General features: G+C 42.4%; 1 protein-coding gene across 1 annotated transcript in view; it reads left to right on the forward strand.

The window, feature by feature from the left end:
* Positions 1-10,394: 10,394 nt before the first annotated feature.
* PLOD2 (procollagen-lysine,2-oxoglutarate 5-dioxygenase 2) overlaps positions 10,395-27,882 on the forward strand; it is a 70,446-nt gene continuing 52,958 nt past the window's right edge. The window contains exon 1 of the mRNA XM_077826024.1: positions 10,395-10,642. Coding sequence (XP_077682150.1) covers positions 10,528-10,642 — 115 coding nt within the window. The 5' untranslated portion in view covers positions 10,395-10,527. The remainder of the gene's footprint in view (positions 10,643-27,882) is intronic.

Below are 27,882 nucleotides of genomic sequence, written 5' to 3' on the forward strand. Positions count from 1 at the left end.
CATATTTTTAAATCTCACGTTGATTTTAAAATCCTAATAGATTCATTGAAACAATCTCATGACACTGGCAATACTCATGATGACTTATCCCACTGAATGAGGCTTAGGGCTGAAATTTGCCATGACAGGGCTAGTTTCTGTCACCTTTCTCCCACCCCTTTATTTAATCTTCTAATTTATTTAATAAGAAACCCAAGGAAATTGCATATCTGTATTTGATAGGTTCTGAATGTGAGCACAAAGCTTTCTGCTAAGAGAATGGAAGAGAAAGCTTCTAAAATTACACAATCTTCTTGATCACAGATCTATATTGGCTATGAGCCAATATAATATAATGGGAAGGCTGCTAGCTCCGTCTTAAACTCCAGTTTCCTATGCTTCATAATCTTAAAATAGAGCATCATGAGAGAGATCTCAGAGGGGTAGTGAGGATCCCTGACTACATACCTCCAGTCCAGAAGATATTTTTGTTGAATTTGGTATACGTAGAAATCTAAAGGAAAGGATTCACTTCAAGCCTGGACGATGTGACAGAATTCTGGTGTCTGGCAACTTTGGCTTACTTTTCTCCGTGTTGGGCTGTCTGGGATAGCATCAAGCAATTATTGTTTGGCACTCTCCCTCTGATATCTAGACAAAAGGGCTTTGGAATGTGAGCTGAAAGGTCACCAGTAATGGGCATGCTGCTAAACTGGCCTAGGCACTTCAGTTGGCAGAACTGGAAAAGCCCATCTGAGTTATCTACCCTGGAGACCTCCCCTTCCTGAAAAGGTGAAGTGAAAGAGGGAGCAGATTACTGAAGTCTGTGGCTGAGAACTTCAATTTCAAGCTGAAAAGCAGATTCCTACTGTCTGCGTAGTTTTTGCTCTCTCATCTCACCTACTTCCCTGCTTTGGTGTCCTGGCAAAGGTAAAGCACACTTTGATGCTGGGTGACTTTAAAAAAACAAAACAAAACAAAAAAAACCTCCAACTGTTCCAACCCTCTGAAAGCAGCCACTTTGCAGGCATTTGTGGCACCTTAGAGACTAACCAATTTATTTGAGCATAAGCTTTCGTGAGCTACAGCTCACTTCATCGGATGCATACTGTGGAAAGTGTAGAAGATCTTTTTATACACACAAAGCATGGAAAAAATACCTCCCCCCCACCCCACTCTCCTGCTGGTAATAGCTTATCTAAAGTGATCACTCTCCTTACAATATGTATGATGATCAAGTTGGGCCATTTCCAGCACAAATCCAGGTCCCGTCCCACCCCTCCCCCCGCCCCACACACACATAAACCCAAGCTGTTGGTAATAGCTTATCTAAAGTGATAGCTTTACTAACAGAAGAGTGGGTTTATGGGTGGGTGGGTGGGGGGAAGGATTTGTGCTGGAAATGGCCCAACTTGATTATCATACATATTGTAAGGAGAGTGATCACTTTAGATAAGCTATTACCAGCAGGAGAGTGGGGTGGGGGCAGGTATTTTTTCATGCTTTGTGTGTACAAAAAGATCTTCTACACTTTCCACAGTATGCATCCGATGAAGTGAGCTGTAGCTCACGAAAGCTTATGCTCAAATAAATTGGTTAGTCTCTAAGGTGCCACAAGTACTCCTTTTTCTTTTTGCAAATACAGACTAATACGGCTGTTACTCTGAAACCTTTGCACGCATTTGTTGCAGTTCTCAATCTTCCCCCTCATGTACTGCAGCAGCTGGCAGGCTCAGTTACTGTCTGGGAAGCACTAAAATGCTCCCTTCCTGTCCTGACTTAGGTGGGCATCAGCATGATTGGAACTAGTGTTCTGTTCAAACCATGCACCATCTGTACCCCCTCCCAAATAAGCAGAGTTCAAGCTACCTACCTGGTCCTGAAGGAGGAAATATTTTTCATATTTTTTTTTTATTCACCAGCTTTAGAAGTGGGACTGAAAAGAAACATTCAGGATATCTGAACAAACTCCACTTGTACAGTCTCCAGATGTGCTGAGGCTACTGCCCTATCTGAAATCTAAGACCATTACAATGGTTTAGAATTCCCTGTCCAGGCCATATCACATGGTTGGTATCAAAGATGTAAAAGTTATGAGGCTTGATTCTGCTCTCATCCCACTCCTACACTGAAGTTTCTCCACTGTAATTTCTCCTGTACTATTGATTTACATGATCTAAGAGGGCTGGTTTGCAAAGGAGACTTCCTACCTAAAATGGATCTGAGTATAGTTCTGAGCATTCACATATGCCCAAGTGAAAAATAATACCTTTTTTTAAAGTTCTCTCCCCATGATGGTAACCTAGTGGTGTTTGCTTCATGTATGTTTTTTACCATGGCAACAAAAGGAGCAGTTCAACTCCTAAAGTCCCTAAGGGTAAAAAATGTTCTCTGACTGATTCAGTCATAAAAACCACTGACTGAGTCTCAGTCATGGTCCCCTTTACTAAGATTCATATTGCCTTGAGCAAACATAATTAAAAATCTATTTTAACTCCATTTCCCTCCCTAGTTTAGACTCCCTGTGATTGGCTTTGCATGCCAAATCCCACACTGTAAACACTTCCTTGTGGAAAAACAGGCTGGTCAGGATGTAATATTGGCCCCCGGGTCAGAGGCCGTGACAGAGTGCTGAGCAACAGTAGTTGATCCAGCACTCTTGTCACTGCAACTTTAATTAGAGTAGACGTGGTTCAGAAGAGCTGTGCCTACCTGATAGCCCTCCTCAGCCCATCCCCACTTAAGGGGCTAATTAGACCATCAGGCAGAAGGTAGGAAAGAAATGCAAAAGTTCAGAGTCCGAGCCAAGCCTTACAGAGATCTCCCAGGGGAAAGCTCCCTTCCCTTTCCCTCATTGGCTAAGGATTGGGTCCTAGTGTAAATAAGGAGTTGCACAAGTCTGTAAAGGTGTGTGGGGAAGGACAATGTGAAATAAACCACATGAGGTGCTTACCAGAAAATAGCCTCTGAGCTGTTTGTAACTTGAAAAGACAGGAGCAGGACTCTGCCCTGTCACACAGGCATCAAACTAGACTACTAGTGGCTCTTGTCGCTCTTCCTCACCTTTCCTGTGGTCATCTTCTATTACAGAGATCCAAAATGCTTGCTGGAGGCCTGGAGAAAAGTTTATTCAAATAGCCTTGCTGGACTTCGTGTGGTAGAGAAGAAACCTTCTTGCAATGTCTCACTTTTGTCTAGGTTTACTTGCTCTATTAATGCTGGAAACAGATGGTTCAAAGGCAAACTGGGATGCCTCTTTAGGTAACAGGGTAAATAGGCAGTGGGACTGGTGTAAGCTCCCCCTCACTGTGAACAAGTTAGAGCTTCTCATGCTCTAGCAAGAACCAGCTAGCACATTCCCTAATTGTCAGACAGCAGCCCAGATGTGTTTTGTCTAAATAAACTGGAGGGAATGAGGTCATCATGGATGAGCAATCTGGCTATAAAAATTTTAGAGCTGGGGCAGGGAAAGAAATTTAGTCTGGGAGCGACTTTCCACGGCTAGAGAATGTGAAAGAGGATGCCTTGTCCTGGGGCAAGGCCTGTGGGAGGAAGGTTCCCTATTCTCAGTGGTTTTCCTCCAACTCTGCCAGCTTTCTGGGATGACTAAGAAGTAGGCATTATCTCTTGCTTGAGCTTGAACAGCTGTAAAATCACATTTACCCAGTGTTGCCCAGAGAATTCAGGGGGACTGGGGCAAAGCAGTTTCGGAGGCCCCTTCCATTTAAAAAAAGTGCAATACTATAGTATTCTGTGGGGCCCAGGGACATGGGACAAATTGCCCCACTTGCCCCACCCCCACCCCCAGATGGCCCTGCATTTACCCACTCCTCTCCATTGGTTAAATATATGTGACATCTCTGTCTGCTTAGTAACATGCATTTATGTCAGAGGAACATTTTTTGTTAGGATGGTTTATTGACAGACATACAAAACCAAACAGACTCCTAGTTTCAGACTTCTAGGTAAACAGCTTTGCCCACAAGCTCCTATTAATTCCCCAGTAAGAGTCCAGGAAACCTGGGCTTTTAATCCACTTCTCTGAATCTGCTCATTTTCCACTATACTCCTTTCTGCCATCCCTAAACTATGCAGAGGAAAAGCTTTGAATTAATAATAATCTGCTTTAACACCTTGTATTTGAGGATCTCAAAACCTCTTACAGCACAGTGGAGTTGAAAGTATTCAGCACTTTCCAGGAGCAGGACCCCACAGTTTAATTATCAGCTCTCTACACCTATGTAAATCCCAATAGCATGAATGTTTCTTATGGGCACAAAACAAGGTGCTCAGGCTTTTGTGTTGAACAGATGCGGGTAAGGAAGGTTATTTGGATCTGGATTTAGCTTAGGAAAGAGGTAAGGGGTTCTGACTTCAGGCCAAAACAGCACTGTGGGCATTAGAATTTGTCCTTTTCAGGCTTGATCCTTCACTCTTTGACGTTACTGGCAAACCTTTCCTATGACTTTAGTGTTGCAGGTCTGGGGCTATAGATGAGACATCATGTGTTTCATACCCAGGGGAGGACCATCAAGGAAAACCTAACATTACGCTTACAGCCACCAACATCCTACTCCATTCTGGAGCCTGTGGAGTAAGGGAAAATCTCTCTCCTTGTAATTTTGGAAGCCATTCTTTTGAGTAATTATGGGTAATATAGCTGATTATACCCTGGTACTGCTTGCCAACACCATCAATCTTTTGTTCCTAAAGACTGGATGTTATAACTATGATTACAGATAATAATGAGAAACAAAGTAAATACTTATAAGGAGGTTTGCAGAGAAGCTATAAACGTAGTCCAAGAAGTACACTGAGATTCAGATCCTGTGAGTTCCCACAGACCTCCACCTTCAATGAGACTTGACTTCAGTAGCGGGTGAGGATGCTCAGCACCTCTTGGGAGATGCTCAGCACCTGGCAGGATCATATCTGGCAACAATTAGGAGAAATTCTGATTGAGATTAAAGATAAAATTGAAGGGAGGTAACCAAAGAAATTATATTCAGAAACCAGAGTACAATTATGGCAGTGGTTAAAGTGACTCCTTTAAAATGAGATGTTTAGCACATAATTTACTGTTAGGACTGAAATATCAAATACTTATTTGATATGTACCATTGAGCCTCTAATTCTCGGTTACTGAGGCATGCAAATATGCTGTGTCTTCTAATGCTGTGTTCTGTTTGCTGTGCCTTTGAAATCATATTGGCACTATTTTTAGTGTGTTTTTTTTTTCCCCAAATAAATGCTTTCCGTTTCTTTAATACAGGCCATAATGTGTTTTGCAGGCTTATGGAGAAATTGGCTAAAAATGTCAGCACCTGAATGAAATATTTTTTTGAAAAACATGTATTTTTCCTTTTGGACTGAAGAAGGATTTTTTAAACTTTCCATTATATCGGACCATTACTCTTTATTTGCTTTGTTAAAAAAAAAAATACTTGGTAGTTTCAGCTCTTACTGCACTTCTTCTGGCCCATCTAAGTCTTAAGATGCACCAATTAATATATAATTTAAAACAAGCTTGTCTTATTTTCAGGTATTACACAGGGAAAGCAATTTGTAAACTGGGAGAACAGACATGACTTTAACTCCAAGTAGCATTACTAATAAAATATCCAAAAATAAACGTATACTAAGTTGTAACACTTCTGTAATAAACTAGATCAAGTATGTAACTGGCTGTGGACAAAATTCAGCCATAATTCTAGACTTTCAGTGACTTGGAGCCAACCAGTGATTTCATAGGACCATAATATTAATAACATTCAAAATGTTTTTCTCTCATGGGGAGAAGAAACTGAAGGGGTGTGGAAGAGGAGAAGAATGATTGGTCATCTATAAAGCCACTATGATTGCTGCTGAAGGTGCATGAGGAATGATTCACGCACCCGCAGACAAAACAGACCTATTGCCTTCTGCCAAACATGACAAATTTGCCATCTGCTAGAAGAATCTTCTTAGCACTTGGGTGATGTGTAGGTTTTAAAGTAGCTTGTCATCATGAGATGTTTTCTGTTCTTTCGACAATGCTGTTGGTGAACTGATGACGACACTTTATAACTCTGTTTTCCACAGGCTTATTATTTCCCCCTTCTCCTGTGCTTTATTACTGTGTAATGGGGTGCATCAGTCCTTCACGGCTAGTGAGGGAAGCTTCTGGGACCAGCACTATCCCATTTCAGGGGTTTCTGGAAAAGATGCATCTGTGGGACATGGGCTTCGTTAGTACAAGAGGTTTTTGAAGTGGTAATTGAAGATTTGCAGGAGACATGCAGACTGACGGTTAGCGCCCTGTAGACTTCAATCACAATGTAAGATGAGCTGTAACTCTCCTCCACTTCTTTCAGTGTGATGGAGTTTCTGGTAACAGTAGTGCTCTGGCAGCCACGTACAGTCCCAAGGTAGGCAAGGCATTCTGGCAGACTGTATAAATTGTCACCCCTCCCAAAGAGGTAGGGGGAAGCTGCAGGAACTGAGAAGCCTCTCCTGCAACAAAGGAGCAACCAGCCCCCACACACTGTTGTCTAGTTCCTTTCCCTGTAGGAAAGGACTGAGATGGACCTCAGAGTGAGTATGAGTGGGAGAACCATACTAACTACAGAGCATACATTGAAAAGAGAGGCTTTGCATCAGCTCTCTCTGGGGAGGGGCTGTGCTAATATCAGAAACACCAAGCAAAGTCTTTGATGGGGATTTGTAAAAAAAAAACAAAACAAAAAACAAAAAAACACTTCTTGGGTATGGCTCTCTAGTTTAGCCTGCAACATCTCCTTTGACTTTTTTTTTATAAAAGGGGAAAAAGTGGGTAAAGGATCAGTAACTCACTTTATATACCTCTGTAAGCAGAGTCCCAGGGGAGCCACACTGAAGCTACTAAATTAGAGCAAACTGCAAAGAATGGGGCACACAATCCCCAAAGCTGGTGGATATTCCAATAGGATATTCCAATTTACCAAGCCAGCACAAAACAGCTTCTATAATACCTTCCTGGTTACCCAAAAGTCAAGAACGCAGTTCCCTTAGAGCAGTGGTTCCCAAACTAGAGGCACTGCTTGTTCAGGGAAAGTCCCTGGCAGGCCGGGCTAGTTTGTTTACCTGCCACGTCCGCAGGTTCGGCCGATCGCAGCTCCCACTGGCTGCGGTTTGCCGCTCTAGGCCAATGGGGGCTGCGGGAAGGGCAGGAGGATCCTGTTATGGTCCTGCAGGAGAGGGAAAGGAACAGTGCTTGGCCTGAATGTTTGACATTTGAGTTCTAAATATCACTAGTGACGTTTGTGCAAAACACTTAAAAAAAAAAGTCTTACACCTGCAATCCTGGGAACTGGCACTCTGGTTGAGTGGAAGGCTTTGCACCACTAAGAGAAATTCTTTCACCTAACTGCACAGTTACTGTTATGACAGTTGCAAAGACCCCCCTCTTGCTGCCTTTGCCCCACATATCCCTGGAGGACAATTGCTGGAGGATCCTCATAATGACTGGTTCTCACATTGCATCCTCTCTTTTGCTATGGTCCTAAACCCTCTCGTGTGTGGCTGCTTGTGGCATCCTATAGAACAAGGCTTGATGTGATAAGGTAGTCTGCATCCCTGCATTGCCCCTCTCCAGTCTGATGCCTTTGCACAGCAGAACTGCATTGGTTCTGATGTATGAAAGACTCTCCACAGTGCAGAGGAAGGGGAGGAATTTCCCTCCAAAAGGAAGAGGGGAAAGGGAATGTTTTAAGTATAAAAGCTTCTTTAAGGGTCAATAAAATGTCAAGGGAGCGGGTACCATGTAATTTTATACTAAAATTGTGTAGTCTAGAAAAAACAAGAAATGGTCATTGGCAGGGCCAAATCTCAACAACGGTCTCTGTTAATGCCAATTCAGGGACATGGCTCCCATTATTTTTGTCTTTTGGGGTTCTTTGCCATGCCTTAAGGGACACCACAACTAAAAATAAGCAAAATAATCACAATTAACTTTCTTTTTTTATTAAGTAAAATAAAACATTAAACAGAACACAAGCAAACAATAGGGACTTCAGTTACAATCTTTGAGAGCTTTTAATAGAGGCTATTCTCCCACTGCTGTAGTAAATCTACCTCCCCGAGATGTGGTACCTAGGTCTGACCTAATGTTTAATTACATTCAAAAATTCATATGCTTGTTTTGTTAATATGTTTGCTGTTGAAGACAAAAATCCAGAATACATAGCACTGTTTTATTTAACTAAAAAAAGAATTTAAATGTCTGTCTGATGACGTTCTCTTCCTAGTACAGCATGGCAAGAAAATCCTCCAAATATTGATAAACCTGTTGAATTGGAGATAGTTCACTACCCAATGACTTCATAAATATCTGCTTCAATTGAAATAACAAAACAAATGAAATAACAAAACAATCATTCATTTTCTGATACAGCTGTAAGACTAATCTGAAAAGTTTTCAAAATAAATCACTTTAAAAATGTATAGTGTATACCTTCCAAAAATGAAACCCACATCTATCTCTGCGTTGTGAAAAATATGTATTAAGGTTATAGCAACCAACAAGAATTCACTTTTATGTAGAAATCCATGATTAAATTGAGTCTTCCTGACTAGTGATTTAAATCAAATCCACCCTGGCTCAAAAAGAAAAAATGAGTCTTAAGTCCCTTTGTAAATCCCACCCTTAAGTGCTGCAATGCTCAGCATCGCAGCACCTAACTTTTAGGTCCTTTACTGCCTAGCTGCATTCACACCCCTCAGTGATGTGTCAGCCCTCTCCCCCCCATACAATGCAGGGGAAGAGTTAGGTGTGTAAGAATGGAATTCATAAAAGGCAGCACACTGAGTTGAGAGCCACCCAAATTAGATAGTACGAAAGGGTGTGCCATATCTGCTCTCTAGTTTTACCACCACCATGAACCTTCTGGCCGTAGGCACATAAACCAATTCAGTCCTTGTTAATGAAGGGTGGAGGAGGAAGTGGTGCACCATTCTCTCTCTTTTAGCCCAGCAGTTAGGGCACTCACCCAGGATGTGGGAAACCTGTGATCAATTTCCCCCAAATGATGTGGAGAAGGGATTTGTAGGGTCTCCCAGGAGGGCCCTAGCTCTGGGATATTCTGGGGCAGGTCTCTCCTGTTCCACTGTGTAAAACAGTTAAATATTCAGGGGGCCAGAGCAAGTGAAGATGAGGCTACAGCTCAAGGAGTAGGGCACTTTGCTGGGAGACCCACATTCCATTTCCTCTGCTCCGAGAAGTGGCAGTTACGTGCCTAAAATCCCCTGGTGACCCCTGTGCTATCAGTACACCAGAGGGCAATGAAAGCAAGAGGATGATTCTACTCCGGCTTTACTACCAAATATCAGTCCATCAATGCATGTTCGTTCCGTCAGAAAAGATGGACAATGTCGATTATTCTAAATAGCAGCTATAAAATGATGCTTGTCAGATAACAACCCTTTGTGATTATGGCACTGCTTTTCACTTTTATATATGATCTATCTGTATCAGGAAAAAAATTCCTAGAGGGATGATTGCATCAGCATTGTCTTCTTCAAAGAAATATACAATAAAAGGGAGTTGAACACAGTGTATATCTCACTGCCTATCCCCTAGATGGACAGCAATGCTTTGCAGAAACAAGATAAAACCCAAAGCTGCAAGCCATTAATTAAATATAATATTGGCATCCTACAGGCACCTACTCCGAAGCACATACTGTTCAGCTGGATGATAAGACAACACATTATTAGATACACGACTTCTTCACATGACACTTAAGAGGCCTCTGAAATAGCGAAGATCAGTGCCTCTGGCAGAGTGCTAGGCACGGCAACTTGCACTCCCGGCAGCCACAGCTAGGACACTAGACTTAGCAGCAGGCAACGTAGTAGGATAATTACCCCCTCCCTCTCCGACCCAGACCCACGGTGCTCCCTTGCACCCGTGGAGGTTTTGGCCTAGTGTCTCCCCTTCCCCATGGTCGCCCTGTTCAGCTCCTGGGCTCCGCCTGACCCCGCGGGGCACTGCAGGGGCAGCGGCCTCGCTTTGCGAACGGGCACGTGCGGAGGCTTCCCACCCGCTGGCTGGAGGCCGGGCCGCTTCTGCTGTCCCGCAGGCTCCGGAGCCGGCTCTGCCGCGGCCCGATCCCCGCGCACGGGCCGGCCCGAGCCGCAGCCGCCTCCCGCCCCCGAGCCAGCGCCGCTCCCGCAGCCAATAGCGGGGATGCTGCAGGAGGAGCCGCCGCGGCTCCCATCTCCGCCCCGGGGGTCTGCCGGCGGCCCGGATCCTCCCACTGCCGCTAAGCTCATAAAGCCCCCGCCCGCCCTGGGGCGGCCCTTTGCCTATTGCCCTGAGCGGAGGAGGAGACGGGCGGCCCACTGCTGCAGCGGCTGGAGGCGGAGAGCTCGCGAGGGGGGCTTCGGTGCCCCCTCCCCCCCACGCAGCCCCTCCCCGGCAGCGCCCCCTTCTCCGCGGCGCCCGGCGCCTCCCGTGGCGCGGGGGGGCGTGACCGGCTGCGGCGGGGCACACGGGAGCTGCTGGCGGCGCGTCCCACTGGAGGGGCGAAGATGGCGCTGAACGGCAGCAGGCAGCCCCCCAGCCTCCTCTTCCTGCTGGCTCTGGTTCTCCCGCTGGCGCCGCCAAGCCGGGCAGCGGACACAGCGCTGCCCCCCATCCCCGCAGGTGAGTGAGGGGGGCGGGAGGCCGCTCCAGCCCCTCTTCGTGCGCTCCGGGAGGGCTCAGGGCTCATTCATTCATGACCGGCCCCGCTGCAAGAGACACGGGGAAATTGCCCGCCCGCCCGGCTGGGCTGCCGCAGGCTCGCCAGGTCCCTTCCGACTCGCGGTGAATTCTCGGCGCTTGGGGGTGTTGCAGCGAGAGGCGAACTGGAAGTTGGGAGGAAACTTGGAAAGTTAGTTGCCCCTCCCCCGGTGGTGGCTGGATGACGATGATTTATAGGTAGCTGTGGTTTGATGAGACGTTGAAAACTCTCCGATGGTTCTCTCAGCTTGGCGCTGCTAAGCCCCGTTGTTGAAATGCTCTCCAAGAGCATCGCCAGCTCTGGCTTTGGGCTTGTGCGTTTCAGCGGAATTGGTTGCTCGTGTGTTCTGCTTACTCCCCAGTGCAAGATCCGTCTGAAAGATTAACCTCCTCCAGGCTCTTGGGTGACTTGCCCTAGGTGACCGCTTTATGCTGAAACAGGGAACTTTTTTTTAAAAAAAAAATGGAAATGTTTTTAAACCTCTGAAACAGTTTTATTTGGAGGAGGGAGTAGCTCTTTCTTTATGGTGCATGAATATCTACTGATCATGAAAATCCTGCTGGGGAGGAACTATTCAAAGATCTCCCAGTTTTTGAATAGCAGGTGGATAAATAGAGGGTCATAATGTATTTAGCAAACAGTAAGGCAAACCACACAAATATAGACATACACTGGCTGAAAAGCTAATGTCCAAAGCCAGGATCTTCCCCCATGGGGGAAGAGATTTGCCCCTGTCTTCCCCTTTCCCTGTTAAGTAATCAGTCATAGAATCATTGAATATCAGAGTTGGAAGAGACCTCAGGAGGTCATCTAGTCCAACCCTCTGCTCAAAGCAGGACCAATCCCCAATTTTTGCCCCAGATCCCTAAATGGCCCCCTCAGGGATTGAACTCAGAACCCTGGGTTTAGCAGGCCAGTGCTCACACCACCAGTTCTCCTTCCTCTCCCCCATGAATAGCCTGAGATTCCTGACAAGGTGTTGATGGGCCACATACTTCTTAGCTCCTGGAAGAGCAGATGGTGCCACTCACTGATGACCCAACTTAGTAACTTACATCCAGTGAAGCTACGCTACTTAGTTTCTTCATAAGAGTTTTCTCCTAGCGGAACACATTGGAAGGCTGAGCTCCCTCCCTTTCGCTCCAAAGCTTGTTCACATTCTGCCGCTTGAATCTTGTAATGTTCCAAGAAGCTAGACGGCAGCAAGAAATTCAATCCTTAGTGTTTCAGAGTAGCAGCCATGTTAGTCTGTATCCGCCAAAAGAAAAGGAGTTAGTCTCTAAGGCACCACAAGTATTCCTTTTCTTTTTGCGAATCCTTTGTGAGTAAAACAATAGCAAAAAGAATTTATGTCCAAAACCAGTTGAAAAAGGGGTCGGAAGCGTCTGTCAAAATACTGCCTGTGCTTCCAGGGAGTCACTTGTTACAGGTTTGCTGTAATTTTGAACCTCTCACTGGATCTTGCATGGGAAAGGTATCCTATCCTGCTAGATGGATTTCACATGGTGATAAAAATAGGTAGAGTCTTGACAAGTTCAAAGCGATAATAAGGTTATTTTAGTGCCTGGTGTAATTCTCTCAGTATGCAGAAGAAAAGTTTTTAGGGTGTGAGTCTTGTAAATCTCACCCCGTTTGATGAGACTGTATCGGGTAAGGTTGTTGGGAGCTTGAGTAATAACTAATGTAACAAAATCTTGTGTTGACCTATACCAGACTGTAGACGTGTGAACCTGCTCATCTGTAGCTTCCTTATATGGACAGTGCTGGCCTTGTTAGCTTGCGATTCTGGCTTTAGTCCTGTTAGTGATTTCCTACAAAGCTGCTCTGTGCACAGTTTATTGCAGTCTGTCAGAGGCTCTGTATGTGTGTGTGTGTGTACACGCACTGACACTGCTGTTTTTATATTAGTCAGCAGTGTGTGTCAATTTACAGCAAACTGCTTGCATTTCATTCCATTCCAAGTACACTTCCTATAAAAGCACCTTTTCAAACTGTAATATGTGTCTATTTTATTAACTGAGATAAATAAGTGTTTCAGGGTGGGTGTTAGAGGTAGGATCTCAAGATTTAACGGATAGTTAGTGTTGTACTATGATCTAACAGGTTTCAGAGTAGCAGCCGTGTTAGTCTGTATTTGCAAAAAGAAAAGGAGGACTTGTGGCACCTTAGAGACTAACCAATTTATTTGAGCATAAGCTTTCGTGAGCTACAGCTCACTTCATCGGATGCATTCAGTGGAAAATACAGGGATGAGATTTATATACACACAGAACATGAAAAAATGGGTGTTATCATACACACTGTAAGGAGAGTGATCACTTAAGATGAGCTATTACCAGCAGGAGAGCGGGGCAAGGGGAGAAAACCCTCTGTAGTGATCATCAAGGTGTGTCATTCCATCAGTTAACAGGAACGTCTGAGGACCGGGGGGGATGGGGGGGAATAAATATGGGGAAATAGTTTTACTTTGTGTAATGACCCATCCACTCCCAGTCTCTATTCAAGCCTAAGTTAATTGTATCCAGTTTGCAAGTTAATTCCAATTCAGCAGTCTCTCGTTGGAGTCTGTTTTTGAAGTCTTTGTTGTAATATTGTGACTTTTAGGTCTGTAAGCGAGTGACCAGAGATATTGAAGTGTTCTCCAACTGGTTTATGAATGTTATAATTCTTGACATCTGATTTGTGTCTGTTTATTCTTTTACGTAGAGACTGTCTGGTTTGGCAATGTACATGGCAGAGGGGCATTGCTGGCACATGATGGCATATATCACATTGGTAGATGTGCAGGTGAACGAGCCTCTGATAGTGTGGCTGACGTGATTAGGCCCTATGATAGTGTCCCCTGAATAGATACATGGACAAAATTGGCAACGGGCTTTGTTGCGAGGATTGGTTCCTGGGTTAGTGGTTGTGTTGTGTGGTGTGTAGTTGCTGGTGAGTATTTGCTTCAGGTTGGGGGGCTGTCTGTAGGCAAGGACTGGCCTGTCTCCCAAGATTTGTGAGAGTGATGGGTCGTCCTTCAGGATAGGTTGTAGATCCCTGATGATGAAATCCACTGAATACATCCGATGAAGTGAGCTGTAGCTCACGAAAGCTTTTGCTCAAATAAATTGGTTAGTCTCCAAGGTGCCACAAGTACTTCTTATGATCTAACAGAATACTTAACTAATTTGGTAAGGGCGTTACATTAACTAATCCTGGTGATAGCTCTGTGAAGTAGGATTGAACTATTAATTTTGAACAATACTAATAGAAAACAGTTTTGTATTATGGAGGCTGCCACTTTTTTTAAAGTGGATTCTGGCTAACATGAAGATTAAGAAAATCTGTACTGAAGTATAACAGACTGCTGACTTGGAAGCTGCTCCTTGAGTTTCTTGATCCCAGACATATAGCAAGTTTGTTTGTTAGCTGCAGACTCCAGTTCTAACCGGCAGTGATTTTCCTGAGTTATTCAGTGCACATTTTATTGCCTTCTATTAAGTATGTTTTGCTGCTCAGTGAGAAATAGAACTTGACACGTCTCACTTTTGTGTTATATCAGTCTTGAGCTCAATTTCTAGGTTGCTGGTATTTTGTGGAACAGTATGTAATTTTCAGTGTGTAACACACAATTTTCAAAACATCAATATTACTTACATTGGAAATCATTTGTAACAGGAGTGAGGAAAAGTGGCTGCCAGATACTATCTTCCTCTATTATTTTCAAACATCGTCTTGATCAAAAAGGCCAATGTCTCATTAATACAGAATTACAAATGTTCATGAAGAGTGAAAAAAAAAAAAGATAGTTAACAGACCAGAATTGTGCAGTTTATTGCAGCTGAAGTTACAAGAACTACACTGGGGGGTCAATTCTAGTTAAAACAAAAACTCTTCTCCCTCCATCTCCTCCCCTCTTCCCCCCCCGAAAACTCAGCTATTTTTTTCAGCCATAAAAAAAAAGTACATAAGGACCATTATTGTCCCAATTGGGTACATAATACTGAGCGAAGTTGAAATCAGTATCTAACTCAGTCCACTCTGTGCATGATGAAACCACAGTTTGATGTCAAGACATTTCTTGTTGTGTCAAACTTAGTAAATATCTACATCTTGTCATCTAATGTAACCCACCCAAGTGAGTTAGGACACCTATAGGCTTCAGCAGGAATTTTATGGATTGCAGTGGAGTCTAAAACAGATTTAGGTTGCTAAATCTGGTGTTTAGGCACCTAGGTACCTCGTAGTCTTTTGGATCCTGATCCACAGTTGACTTGCCCAAGATCACACTGGAAATCTGGCAGAGCAGGGAATTGTATTTGGGTCTCCTGAGTGTCAGGCTGCTGCCCTAAACCACTGGATTGCCCAGCAAAAATTACTTATGTGAAAAATCCCTATTTCTGTGAGTAAAGCCACTGAAGTCAGTGTGGGCTGCTCCCATGTGAAATGATTATTTGCGGATGTGTTGGCAAGATCTGGCCCTGAATTAGATTAAAACATGCGGAATGATAACTGACTACTTTGGGTGTGCAGCAGGGAAGTGTGTGTGTGTGTCTGAAGATAACCGTAAATAAATAAACATGGTTGCTCTTGGAGTGCTGCTCAGAAAAGCATTTCTAGTTACTTTTTAACTTTAAATATTGTTGGATTAACTTTGAAAGGCTTCCCTGGCAAAATAATTTTGACACATTTTGCAAGCCTTTTATAGCATTCAGGATACGTGACATAATGAGGGTGGAGTGTGTTAACGTGCGTAGTAAGTGCTTTGATGTATGCTAGTTAGTGCTGGAAATTTCAAATCATCTTAGATTTATAGACTAAGACAAGATTTTGCCACCCTTCTTCACGTTGAGAAACAACTTAGTGTGCAACTAGTTCCATTGATTTCATTGTGCAACTTGCAAGTGTGGCGAAAATCTGACCCAAACACACTAATACCAAAGCAGACTTCAGTGGGACTACTCACTGAGCAAGTTTCTACTCCATGTGAGTAAAGGTGGCAGAATCGGCCTGTTTATCACTGAGGCCATGATCCTGCAAGCTGCAATGCACAGGTACCTTGGCCGGCTTGCTACTCATTTTAAGTCAATGGGGCTCTGTGCAAGTAGCTTGCAGGATTAGGGTCTAAATTGGCTGCATGTGTCTCATATGAAGTATTTATTTGCACTAATTAAAATATTTGGAAATATCATGACTAGATCATGTCTTAAGTGTTTTGATTTCTTCTCTGCCAATTTAATTACTCATTTAAAAACAAAAAAAATTACTGGACTGTTGGCATTGAGGGACCATTCAATTTATGCAGTGAATTGTGCTATTAAAATATGTTAATCAATATAAATATCCTCTTGTTCTTATGGAACTTTTACTGTTTTAAAGTTTACTTTGCCCAGTGCTTGAATTGGTTACTTTGCATGAAGAATAGGTATGGGCATTGTAAGGGCATCTGTAGGTTTTTATTTAAAATATTTGATTTTAAAATGCAAAAATAAAGTGCTCCTCAGAATTATGTTTGAGAGGGTCATAGACTGAATGATGAGAGAGGAATAATTCCCTTTTTACTTTAAACAGTGACTTTACTTTTCTGCAGCATAAAAATACCTTGTTTGGTGCCATTTCTCTAATGGGAGTGTATTGTAACTGTGTAGGAAATATTTAGATAATAGTTAGATTATGGTTTCATTGGAGGGGGTATATTTAATTATTAAAGAACAGATTCTGATAGCCTTGCTCACATTCAGGAGCACCCTATTCAATAAGTAGATGAGTAGTCTGACTATTCATGGAATAAGATACTACTCAAGGTGAGTATGGGTATCATAATCTGGCCCATATTGATCGGACAGAAGTGAAGCATCTAAAAAGCATAATTCCAAAATAGGTCACTTTCCACCAATAAATAACTACACCCACAATTTTCAGTAGTTACTTGACAATACACTGTTTCAGACACACAACAATATCTTGCATTTGGCTCTTCTCAAAACATCCTGACTTCTTTACACTTCAATATCGTTGTTATAATGTGTATATACGTTCCTTTATATTGTTTTGTTGGTTTTAATTCAATATTGTGGCTGTAGAACGTCTTACATGCTGACAAATGTTCAAAAACCTTATACGGAAAATATTTGGCCATTTCATCCTTTTCTATGGAAACCAAAATGAAAGGTGCACAATGTATTGCTGTATAATTTTATTGTAAATTATGATAATTTTTGTGATGAAGCACAGAGTAATTTAAGGCTGATTTCCGAAATAGTTTAAAGCAACAAAATACAACTCTGGTTTGATTAGGAACCTTAAACTGGAATTTTATATGGGAACTATGAACAAAATCAATGTATTTCTTTTTTGATCCACTAGCATATCTTTAACACAACTTGAATTTTTTTTGCTGTAGAAGCAACTTGGAGGACTTACAGTGTGGATTTTTCTCGCAAGTGTGACATGGGGTTTGAAAGATCATGATTTAATGACCTGAAGGATCTTATTGGGAGATGAGAGTTAAAGAATGTAAAGTGTAATATTTTTGTTTGATAGCAGTGCTAATTTCATTCTTTTGACATCACTGTTGTATTTAAAATCTGGCATGAGTTCCTATATTTGTAATTAATGTGAGGATTAAAGCAGAAAAAGTACCATTAGCCTTAAAATCTGAGATGTAAGATTGAACAAGAGAAAAGTGCTAGACAAACTTAGTTTTTCATTATGGGCTAAGTTCAGCATTGAAGTCAATAGGAATGTTTCTATTGACTTCCAGATGGTATAGGATCAGATTCCGTAGGCCTGTCCTGCTTCCATGGAGTTCAGTGGAAGCCAACTTGTGCCCACGAGTAGGAAAAATCAAATTCCACTAATGAAAGCAGTTCCAGCAGGGCCATTCCATGAAATGCAAAAACTAACGAGTCTTTGTTCCATAGTGTGTGTTAATTTAGAACTCTTCTTCTTATAACAAGGTGTTATTTAGTTACTGATCTGGATTCTGACCTTACACCTGTTTTACATCAGCGAACAGTAACTTTAATAGAGTTAATCCTCATTTATAATAGTGTAAGTGAGATCAGAATCAGGCACATGGACTTACTAAAAAGAATCTCAGTCACTAGCGTAAGGGTGGGTAAGATACAAAGTCTTAGAGGTGGGCTAGGTATCCTCCTGCTTTTCTGTGCTGACTTCCATTACAAGAGTCCTGGAGCAAACACTTGCCAGGAGTAGAATGGGAGCAGTTTCTCAATGATGCTATATAAGGACTTGAAACACCATTTGCCCCCCTGGCAAGTAATGTTAGATTTCCCTGGCAAGTTGGGGTTGAGAGCCATCCATTTGTGTAGAATAAAGGAGCTCTTCAGAAAGAAACACTTCTGTCCTGTATGGTTGTGAAGATGAACTTCTTGCAGCCTGTGTAACTGTGTAAATAGTTAAAGCCAGACTTTCTAAAGACCTCAGGGCCAGAATTTCAGGTGCTTAGCACCTACAGTTGGGGCCAGATGTTTAAAACTGTTAACAGCCTAGCCGCTCCCAGTGTGAAACTTCTGGCCAGATTTTTCAAAAGAGCTCAGAATTTTACCATTCATTTGGTGCTTAATTGGGAGTGGAACAATTCCGAAAATCTGGCCTATATTGTGGGTGCTGAGCTTTTTTGAAAATGGGAACTGTAATGACTGTAGGAAGGCAGCTTTGTGTGTCCTCAACTCTGCTAAAGCTCCAGTTCCTCTTTTCTCAAGTAAATACCGACCTCAGGATGGGTCATTAATGCAAATCTCAGTCTGTGACTTCATTGATAAATTAGCTGTAGGGAATTGGAAGAAGGTCTTTGGTAAGATTCTCACTGTTCTGTTTGACCTTGTTTAAACAGGTGGCCTCATAAAGAAATCGCCTAAGGACAAGAAATTTGTTACTGATATTGTAAACAGTCAAAATGGCAGGAGCTGAATAAACTTGCTCACTTGTGCCGCTTATGTCAATTTCAGACTATCCACTGAAAAGCTGTTCTGTTGACAATTTACAAGAATTTCCTCACAGTTGTTTAAGGAGCAGCTGGTTCATGCATTATAATGACATAACATACCACATAAACTGTTTTTTTTGTTTTGTTTGTTAGTTTGGTAATTGAGACCTGTCCTATGCTTGCTTGAAACAAACACTTCATTGAGTAGATAGGGTCTGATCCAAAGACCAATTAAGTCAATGGAAAGAATTTCATCCTCTAACACTAGTAGTTGGTTTTCATTAAAAATCAAAGTGGTGAAAATCTTGTGTGAGAGTGGAAGCCAGCCCTGACACGGAGCCAACATTCTATCTGTGACATCCATTTCATCCATTTAATGACACTAGATTAATTAGTGAACATGCAATTCTTTAATAGGGCTTTGTTGACTGTACACTCAATGCTACTGGAAAACCACTGTGTATGCTTTTTAGAAGATGGGCAGCATCAACTTGAAAATCTAAAATTATTTCTGGAAAACATTTACTACTATTGCAAGTAGAGAAATTTGGCACTCTGGGTACAATTAGTTTCTCTTTTTTTCCTTTTGTTTAGTCAGTCAGCTTTTTTCAGTTGTTTGAAGAAACAGGGAAAAGGAAAGGAACCTAAACTCTTAAACCATAAAAACTGGCAGGGATATTCAGGGGTGGATGTAATACCCAACAGTCCTTTTATTCTGTGTTTGCACTTGCCTAGTTCCCTGGAGCACTACTTTCTTTCTTTTTTTTTTTTTTTTTGGGCGGGCGGGGGGGAAATGCCTACACTCCAATAGTGATTCTTGTGTGGACATACTCAGATTAGCTTTATCTAGCTATCTTGAGGTACTGGAGCAGTGAAGCTGTGGCAGCATGGGCTAGTGAACTGAGTAATTACCCGGAGTTCTGGATGGGTTTGTACAGCCTGCATTGAAGTCTATACGACTGCAGCTTCACTGCTTTGTAGAGAGACCAGACAGCAAGTGTGAAAAATTGGGACGGGGGTGGGGGGTAATAGGCACCTATATAAGATAAAGTTCCAAATACTGTGACTGTCCCTATACAGTTGGGACATCTGGTCACCTTGCTGCTATCCAATATGTTTTAAATCAGCCCTATGCTAGCAGCTTATTTTCTGTATAAGGCAAGGTAATTGTTGTAATTTCCTTACATTTTCCAGGATATGCTCCAGAAAAAAATACTTGATTTGTAACACCGATTACAAAATGTAACTCTCAAATACACAGATTGTATCACAAAGAAGCTATTAAGAGTTTTCCTTATCAATCTTTACTAGTCTCATCATAAAGTTCTGGGTTATTTTGAGTTTTGAATTCTATTCAGTAGTTTCAAAACCCAAGAATCACTTCTTTGTGCCACGTTGGTTTGGATTTAATAGTACATTCAGTAGTTGCCATTACCCTTTATATTTACTGTTGTGTTTGCGAGACAGCACATTTATGAGAGCAACAAAAATAAAACTGTCTAATGTGTCATGCTTGAAGGAATCTATCAGGAGAAGGTGCTGGCTGTGCAGATATCTTGGTTATAAGCACAGTTATGGACTTACGAACCAATTATCCATTCCAAACTTTTTAAAAAAATACCTCTGTTCAAGGCCCAGCAGAGGGGGGAGGTAGGGAAAGTTCACCAGCAGCTTTTTCTAAATAAAAGTACTAAAAATTCTGGGAGTGCAGGTATCCGAATTCTGAAGACAATTTTTATTTATTTATTTTACTTTTAGACTGCCGCTTGATGTAGATGACCAGGTGGAGTTCCTTTTTTTTTTTTTTTTACAGGTTATTAGCTGCCTTTCTGTTCCAACTCCTGTGGATGCAAAAGTAGAATAACAAAATAACAAAAGTAGAATAACAGAGTCAGGACTCTTAATAATTTCAGCTGTTTCCTGCTTCCATATCCATGGAAATGAGCATCCAACTGGGGAGCGAACAAGGGTTTAGAGAAACTTTTTTTTCTCCCTCTGTTTTCATTTTCTATGGAAATTGGATCAGAAAGGCAGCTGTAGGAATTCTTAGCCACTTTAAGCTATTGGTTGTGACCTTAGAGTACTCGGTACCAGGTTTCAGAACAGTAATTTAAAATATTTAAATGAAGGGGAGGGGAACCTATTAATTTGTCTGATCTTCCAGTGAGGGAGAGGATGAGCTAGCAACTGCAGTAGAACCTCAGAGTTATGAACACTTTGGGAATGGAGGTTGTTCATAATTCTGAAATGTTTGTAACTCTGAAAAAATGTTATGGTGGTTATTTCAAAAGTTTACAGCTTAACATTGATTTAATACAGCTTTGAAACTTTACTATGCAGAAGAAAAATGCTGCTTTTAACCATCTTAATTTAAATGAAACAAGCACCGAAAGTTTCCTTACCTTGTCAAATCCTGTTTTAAACTTTCCCTTTATTTTTTTTAGTAGTTTACATTTAATACAGTACTGTACTGTATTTGCTCCTCCCCTCCCCGTCTCTGCTGCTGCCTGATTCCATATTTCTGGTTCCAAATGAGGTGCGTGGTTGACTGGTCAGGTTGTCACGCTGGTGTTCATAACTCTGAGGTTCTACTGGAATACTTTATATGCAGGACTAGCTAAATCTTTTTCCCATATCAGGGATCTGAATCTTCACTTACATCCTCTTTGACGCATCCTACAGTCTGGAGAGTGACGTATGCCCTATTACTCAGGGAACACTATAGTGAGTAAGGGCATCTATATGGATGGCTGGTCCCTCTGTCCAACTTGCATGGTTTCCATCTTCTGTTTGGTGCCATGCAGTCAAGCCCACCTGCCCCGTCCTCAGCCTGTCTCCTCTGACACACTTGAATAAGTCCAGCTGGAGGTGCACCAGGGCTAAGGCAGGCTTCCTGCCTGCCCTGGCTCCACATGGCTCCCAGAAGCGGCTGGCATGTGTGGCTCCTAGGCTCAGGGTGGCCACGGGGGCTCCGCTTGCTGCCCGAATGCCGGCTCCGCAGCTCCCATGGGCTGGGAACGGTGGCCAGTGGGAGCTGCGAGGATGGCGCCTGCAGGTGTGGGCAGTGAGCAGAGCTCCCTGGCCCCTTTGTTTAAGAGACGGACGTGCCATCCGCTTCTGGGAGCTGACTAAGGTAAGCACCGCTTGATTGGAGTCCGCACCCCAAACCTCCCACACACACCTTAATTTCCTCCTAGACCTTGCACCCCTTTCCCCACGCCAACCCTGAGCCCTCTCCCATGCACCAAAACCCTTGGCCCTGCCCCAGAGCCACACCCCAAGCTGGAATCCTCAGGTCCTTCTGCACCCCAACCCCCTGCCCTAGCCCGGAGCCCCCTTCTGCACCTTGAACCCCTCATTTCTGGCCCACCCCAGAGCCCTCACCCCCTCCTGCACTGCTGCCCCAGCCCGGTAAAAGTGAGTGAAGGTGGGGGAGAGTGAATGATGGAGGGAGGAGGGATGATGTAATCTGGGGGTGGGGCCTCAGAAGGGGTGGGGCTTCTGGGCAGGGCAAGGGTGTTTGGTTTTGTGCAATTAGAAATTTGGCAACCCTAGCCCAAGCTCCAGGACCCTCCCACTTTGCAATTAAATAACCTGTTAACTTGAGCCCTGCAAACCCAAGTTAGCTGTCCTGGGCCAGCTGTGGGTATCTAATTGCAGTGTAGACATGAGCCTGTGTTTGTCTCCATGGCTGTGCCTTCTCTCCCTGGAGTCTTAGGCACTCTTCTTCCCCCATTCCCGGTCTCTTGCCTTCTAGCCACTTTTGGCAGGTATTTGTGCCTCTTTGATTTACTCTGCACCCAAAAACAGAGGAATATAGATCTAAAGAAGTTGCCAGTTACACAGCTGTAATTCTGTTTTGGGTTTACATAGTCTCTAGAACCCTAGGGGTGGAACTATATTTCTGTAATTGTAAATCTTTAAAACTCTATGCAGTATGTGGCTCAGAGAGCCATTATCCCTTTTGTACTTGGGGAGAGTACAAGCATGTCTGTGTCAATAGGTCTACAAGGTTTGGATCTAAGAATTAAACCTCAGTCATCATATGGTAGCGAACGGTATTCCAGGTCTTGGCTGCTCCTAAAACAATTCTGAAAGTGTCCACAAGCACTGGTGCAAATCTGTGTCTCTTCATTCAATAAAAATAAAAACCATGTGGGTCAAAGACTGGCAAAAGTCTAGCTAGTCACACATTGTTTGGCAGGGGGCTTGGGCGGAGGACATTGTTACTTAAACTTGGCAGAACGGTTTCTGCTTTAGACCTTGTTGGCTAACCTTCAGCCCAAAGCAAACATTCTGAATTATAGTTCTGACTCCTGAAAACAAAAATTTATGATGGGAGTGTTGTCAGATCCTTGATTATGGCAGCCCAAAAGTCAGTTATGTAAGGGAAATTAGATGATGATGTAAAATGTTCATTAGGAATCCTAATAAGTTACAAAGACCTTTGTATGCAACCTTGGCTTTGTCGACATGACTAGCAAAGTGTTTCCTTATTGGTAAAGTTATAATTTGCATTTAAAAATGAGCACATTTGCCTCTGGAGATACTGTGTCAGCTAAATGCTGAGTGTCTCTCAGTGGTTGTCTCTGGAAAGCAGGTCTGTTTTATTAATGTAATTGTCAGACTGCCCTCTATAGTAACACTCTGCTAAGTTTAGCACACTCAGCTGGATTGAAGTTCCGGTCTGCATACATCCTTTTATACTTTTGTACTGCGTTGGGCTATAGGATCACATGCTTCCTGTTTACATGCTGCTTAAGTCTGCTGTATAACAAAACACTGGGCCTGATACTCCCCTCTGGTGACAGACAAGGTGCAAGTGACAGCTTGTATGTCAATGGAGGCATACTGCCAAAGAGTAGGTTTCAGAGTAACAGCCGTGTTAGTCTGTATTCGCGAAAAGAAAAGGAGTACTTGTGGCACCTTAGAGACTAACCAATTTATTTGAGCATGAGCTTTCGTGAGCTACAGCTCACTTCATCGGATGCATACCGTGGAAACTGCAGCAGACTTTATATACACACAGAGATCATGAAACAATACTTCCTCCCACCCCACTGTCCTGCTGGTAATAGCTTATCTAAAGTGATCATCAAGTTGGGCCATTTCCAGCACAAATCCAGGTTTTCTCACCCTCCACCCCCCCACACACACTCACTCTCCTGCTGGTAATAGCTCATCCAAAGTGAGGCCATTGCATTATGTGGTCTTTTATTTGTTAATTTGAGGTTTCAGAGGCATCACATCTTGGAATCAAAAGACACCTTGATTAAACTTACCTGTCCTGATTCTGTTTGTCACATACACTAGTTTTATGACTTCAACATGACTAGTTTTATGACTTCAACAGTAGAGTTACCTCAGGTTTATTCCAGTATAAGATTAGAATATGGCCCATTGACTTTAAGGACTTGCTGCATCTGAATGACTAAATTAGTGAATTCAGGTCCCTTTTAAGTAAGACTCATTTTACCTCTTACATTTTCATAGCAGATTTCAAGAAATTTTTAATTGGAATTGACATTAGAAGGTAGCTGTTTTGCAGGACTAATGTGTTAAAGCCACCAGGCTCTTTTTCTTTTTAAAATTGCTCACAAATAGAACTAATGAGAAGTAGAATTGTCGAAGGAATTGACATTAAAGATGAGTTCATAAGGAATTTAATGTGATGTGTGAATATAATTTTTTTTAGGTCTTTTTCTTCTTTTACGGAGGGACCTGATTCTTCTCTCAGGGCAAGTCTACACTACAGAGTTACATCAGTGCAGCTGCAACAGGTCTGGTGATGCCATCATGCCGATGGGAGAGCGCTCGCCCATTGGCATAATGACACCATCTTGGCGAGAAGTAGAAACTATGTTGATGGGAGAGTGTCTCCTGCCGACATTGTGCTGGTGTGGACAGCCCGAAACTTGCATTGCTCAGGAGGGGTGGGGCTTTTTCACACTCCTGAGCGAAGTAAGGTATATGGATTTAGGCTGTAGTTTAGACCTGCCCTCACTTATATAGGAATAAGTGAGCAGCAGCTCCAACGACGTCAGCTATGCCAGTTCATGAGATCAGAATAAGGCCTATGAAGTTATATGAATTACACAAGTATTTTTTTAGTAACTTATTGGTTTGAAAGAAAAGGGAGCTGCTTTTTCAGCTGTGTGCCCATATAACTGTAATCTGATAAATTTTTGCAGTGCCTCTCCAGACACAATAGACAGGATGACAGCGCATTCTGTCTGCTTTCTTCAGACAGGTCCCAATTTAAAAAAACAAAACAAAACCCTTCAAAGGATAACTATTGCATAAACAGAGTACAACTCAAAGCACAGTAGCTGCAGTTGCTACTGTGTTTGTAAAAGAACTCTTTAAGGATCACATACACCTAACAACTTGTACCCTCGTATGATCAATGGATTAGAGCTGCTGAATGAGAGTATGCAACAACTCATTAGCTGTAATATAAAAAATGCGTGTTCAAACCAGGACAAATATACCAAAAGACAAAATATTCTTATTGCAGATATTACCTATAGCCTCATTTTGATATGACACAGTTTGAGACACGAAATAATGTAATCAGTTTGTGGTTTCAATTACTACGAACCATCTTGTAGGTCCTCTTGAAAATCAGTGTCAACTGTTCCTCAATTTGGCTGCCTACATTGCCCCATTTTATACAGTCACAGGTTGTGATTATTTACATGCCAGCATGCTTGCTCATTTCCCCCATCTTGAATGAGTCTAGAAAAATGTACTGGACCATTACTGTGCTGTGTAATGAATGTTGGGCTAAATGAACACAGTGCGTATTGGACTGCATGCCCCAAATGTCTTCGCACAAAGTGCTGATGGCTTTATACGAACTTTCATTGTACCAAAAACCAAACAAACAACCCCCCCTCCCCCAATTAGCTATGCTAGATAACTTGTGCTTGTCAGAACATGTTGGTTTGAATTTTTTTCTGAGTCATTAAGTTGAATTGCATATTTAAAAAAAATCTAATCTAGCCCAGGCTTGGCACTTACATCATCGTGTCTAGTACAGATGTTGAAATCCTTGATGTTAACATTCTGCCGGAAAGGGTAGTTGTAAAATATGTCTGCCCCAAATGAAATTCTGCCAAGTCTTGTAAGTCTGTAGCTAATTCTTTAGAGGTCATGTAGGATTAACTTGGCTTTGTAATGGTCTAGTATGATCACATTTTCCAGTGCATTCTATTTCTTTTAAGTGCTGTATTTTTAAATTAATATATAATTTACTCTCATTCCACAAGGAAAAAACCCAGCCCTTTTCTCTTCAGTTTTGTTTTAGTCGTGGTCCAGGATTTACTTTTATTCATTCTATATTGACTCCCTTATAACCACTTTAGATTGGCTGTCCTTTTAAACAAACAGTTTTTTAGTCATATAGAAGTACTATTTCACATTTTGTGTGTGGTTGTAGGTCAGTACCTCCATGGACACTTTGCATTGAAGTCCTATTGTGAGAATAACCCATACATTTTAAAACGTGGGGACTGTATTTTTACAAAAGGCTGCTGAAATATTTTTAAGTTGCAAAACTTGAGAAATTTAAAAATATTTGGTTAAGCACCCTAAAGCTTGGATGTTTCTCTAAACCTGTCTAGTATACAAACTTGGGCTGTAAATCTCAAATTGTTTTTTTTTCTTGTCACACTTGAAGAATTTTCAGTTTCCACTTTGGCTGGGGATATTAGAGCCACCTCTCCTGCACGATTTTGGTACTTTTGATCCAGGAAATGAAGATGTTCAAGGACCAGAGGAGTGGGAAATAATTCTTTTTTTTTAACCTCCAGAAGTTTTTGTCCACTCAGTTCTTAGTTTATCTGTACTACTTCACTGATCTCTATTAAATGCTACTCTTTACTTAAAATATCATTTACATTTCTGTTGGCTCTTTGATCCAAAATAATTTCCAAATACTTTAATTTAAAACTTTTGACACCACTCCATCACTGAAATAAAGCCACGCAAGGGAGGGAGGGCAGTAGCTAGGCCGACAACCAGGGCAAGGCACTGCACAACGGGAGTCAGAGCTGTAATTTTGATTTCCTATTTATATGGATCTTGAGGCCCATCTCTGTAGTCTAGTGGGGTTGAATTAAAAGGAAACACTTTCCTTCATGAACACTCTAGGTTAAAACTCCACTTCTCCTTCGATGTGGTTAGTGAATCATGTTATTTTCTTGGGCCCTGTTGTTCTGTTCCTAGTTCTCCTTTTGCTATTTTGTTAGCTCTCACCCAGTAATCAAAGGAGTAGATGAAGAAGCAATGAAATACTGATAGCTCAATTGGTTTGCTGAAGCGCGCTGATCCCAGGGAACAGTAACTAGTGATATGCATCCCTTCTACAAGGCAAGTGACAGAAACGGATAAGCAGTATATTTACTACATCATGGTTTGTTAATTTGATTGTTGCCAAGCCAAACAAAATGCCAACTGGAAGGTGACCAATAAAATACACAGATGTTGAAGACCTGTGTGTTTAGGGGATGATCAGTCTGCCCTGGAGTGAGCTGCAATCATAGTAGGGATGTTGTCACAGCTTCTGCCTAGAACAGATGTTGCAGCACCGCTGAAGATAAGACTAGGGGATTTTTGGGGAAGTGAAGCAACGTGAACTCCATCTGGAGGAGATCATTTTGAATTTCTGGATTGGTTGATCTCACAAGCTCTGTTTAGTTTGTTTCAAGCCACAGCTGTTTCCTAGAGAACTGAAATACTCACTGGTGAACCAACCAGTCTGACTAGAAAGTTAAAGTTGGATAGGGTTCCTGCATGATTAGGTACCCATAACTGAATGTGGACCTTTATTGCATAGCCATGGTATTGAGGCCATGGTACAGAGCAGTGCTCAACAGTTGGGTCAGAGCAATGCCAAGCTCTTTCGGAGCTTCACAGTTTCATCTGAACTGTTCAAGATACAGACTTCTCAGTCAAAAGCAAAGGCGATGACAAGAAAGTTTGTTGTACTGTCATTTGCTGGCATGCCACTGAAAGTACAGAGTAGTCAACAAGGTGTCATACAAACCTCAGACTTGGAATAAGAATGAACAGTTTTTCTCTTTGACGACATGTTTTAAAGGCAAAAAAATTTAATCAGTCACAGGAGTGCAGGCTTCCAGGGGACTCTGCTCTCAGCAGTGTATTTCTAGAACTGTAAACATGTTAACCTATAAACAGAGTCTCCAAGCCCCTGTGCCTGCCAAC

The sequence above is a fragment of the Eretmochelys imbricata genome, chromosome 9 (genome assembly GCF_965152235.1).
Source record: "Eretmochelys imbricata isolate rEreImb1 chromosome 9, rEreImb1.hap1, whole genome shotgun sequence".
Lineage (NCBI taxonomy): Eukaryota > Metazoa > Chordata > Testudines > Cheloniidae > Eretmochelys > Eretmochelys imbricata.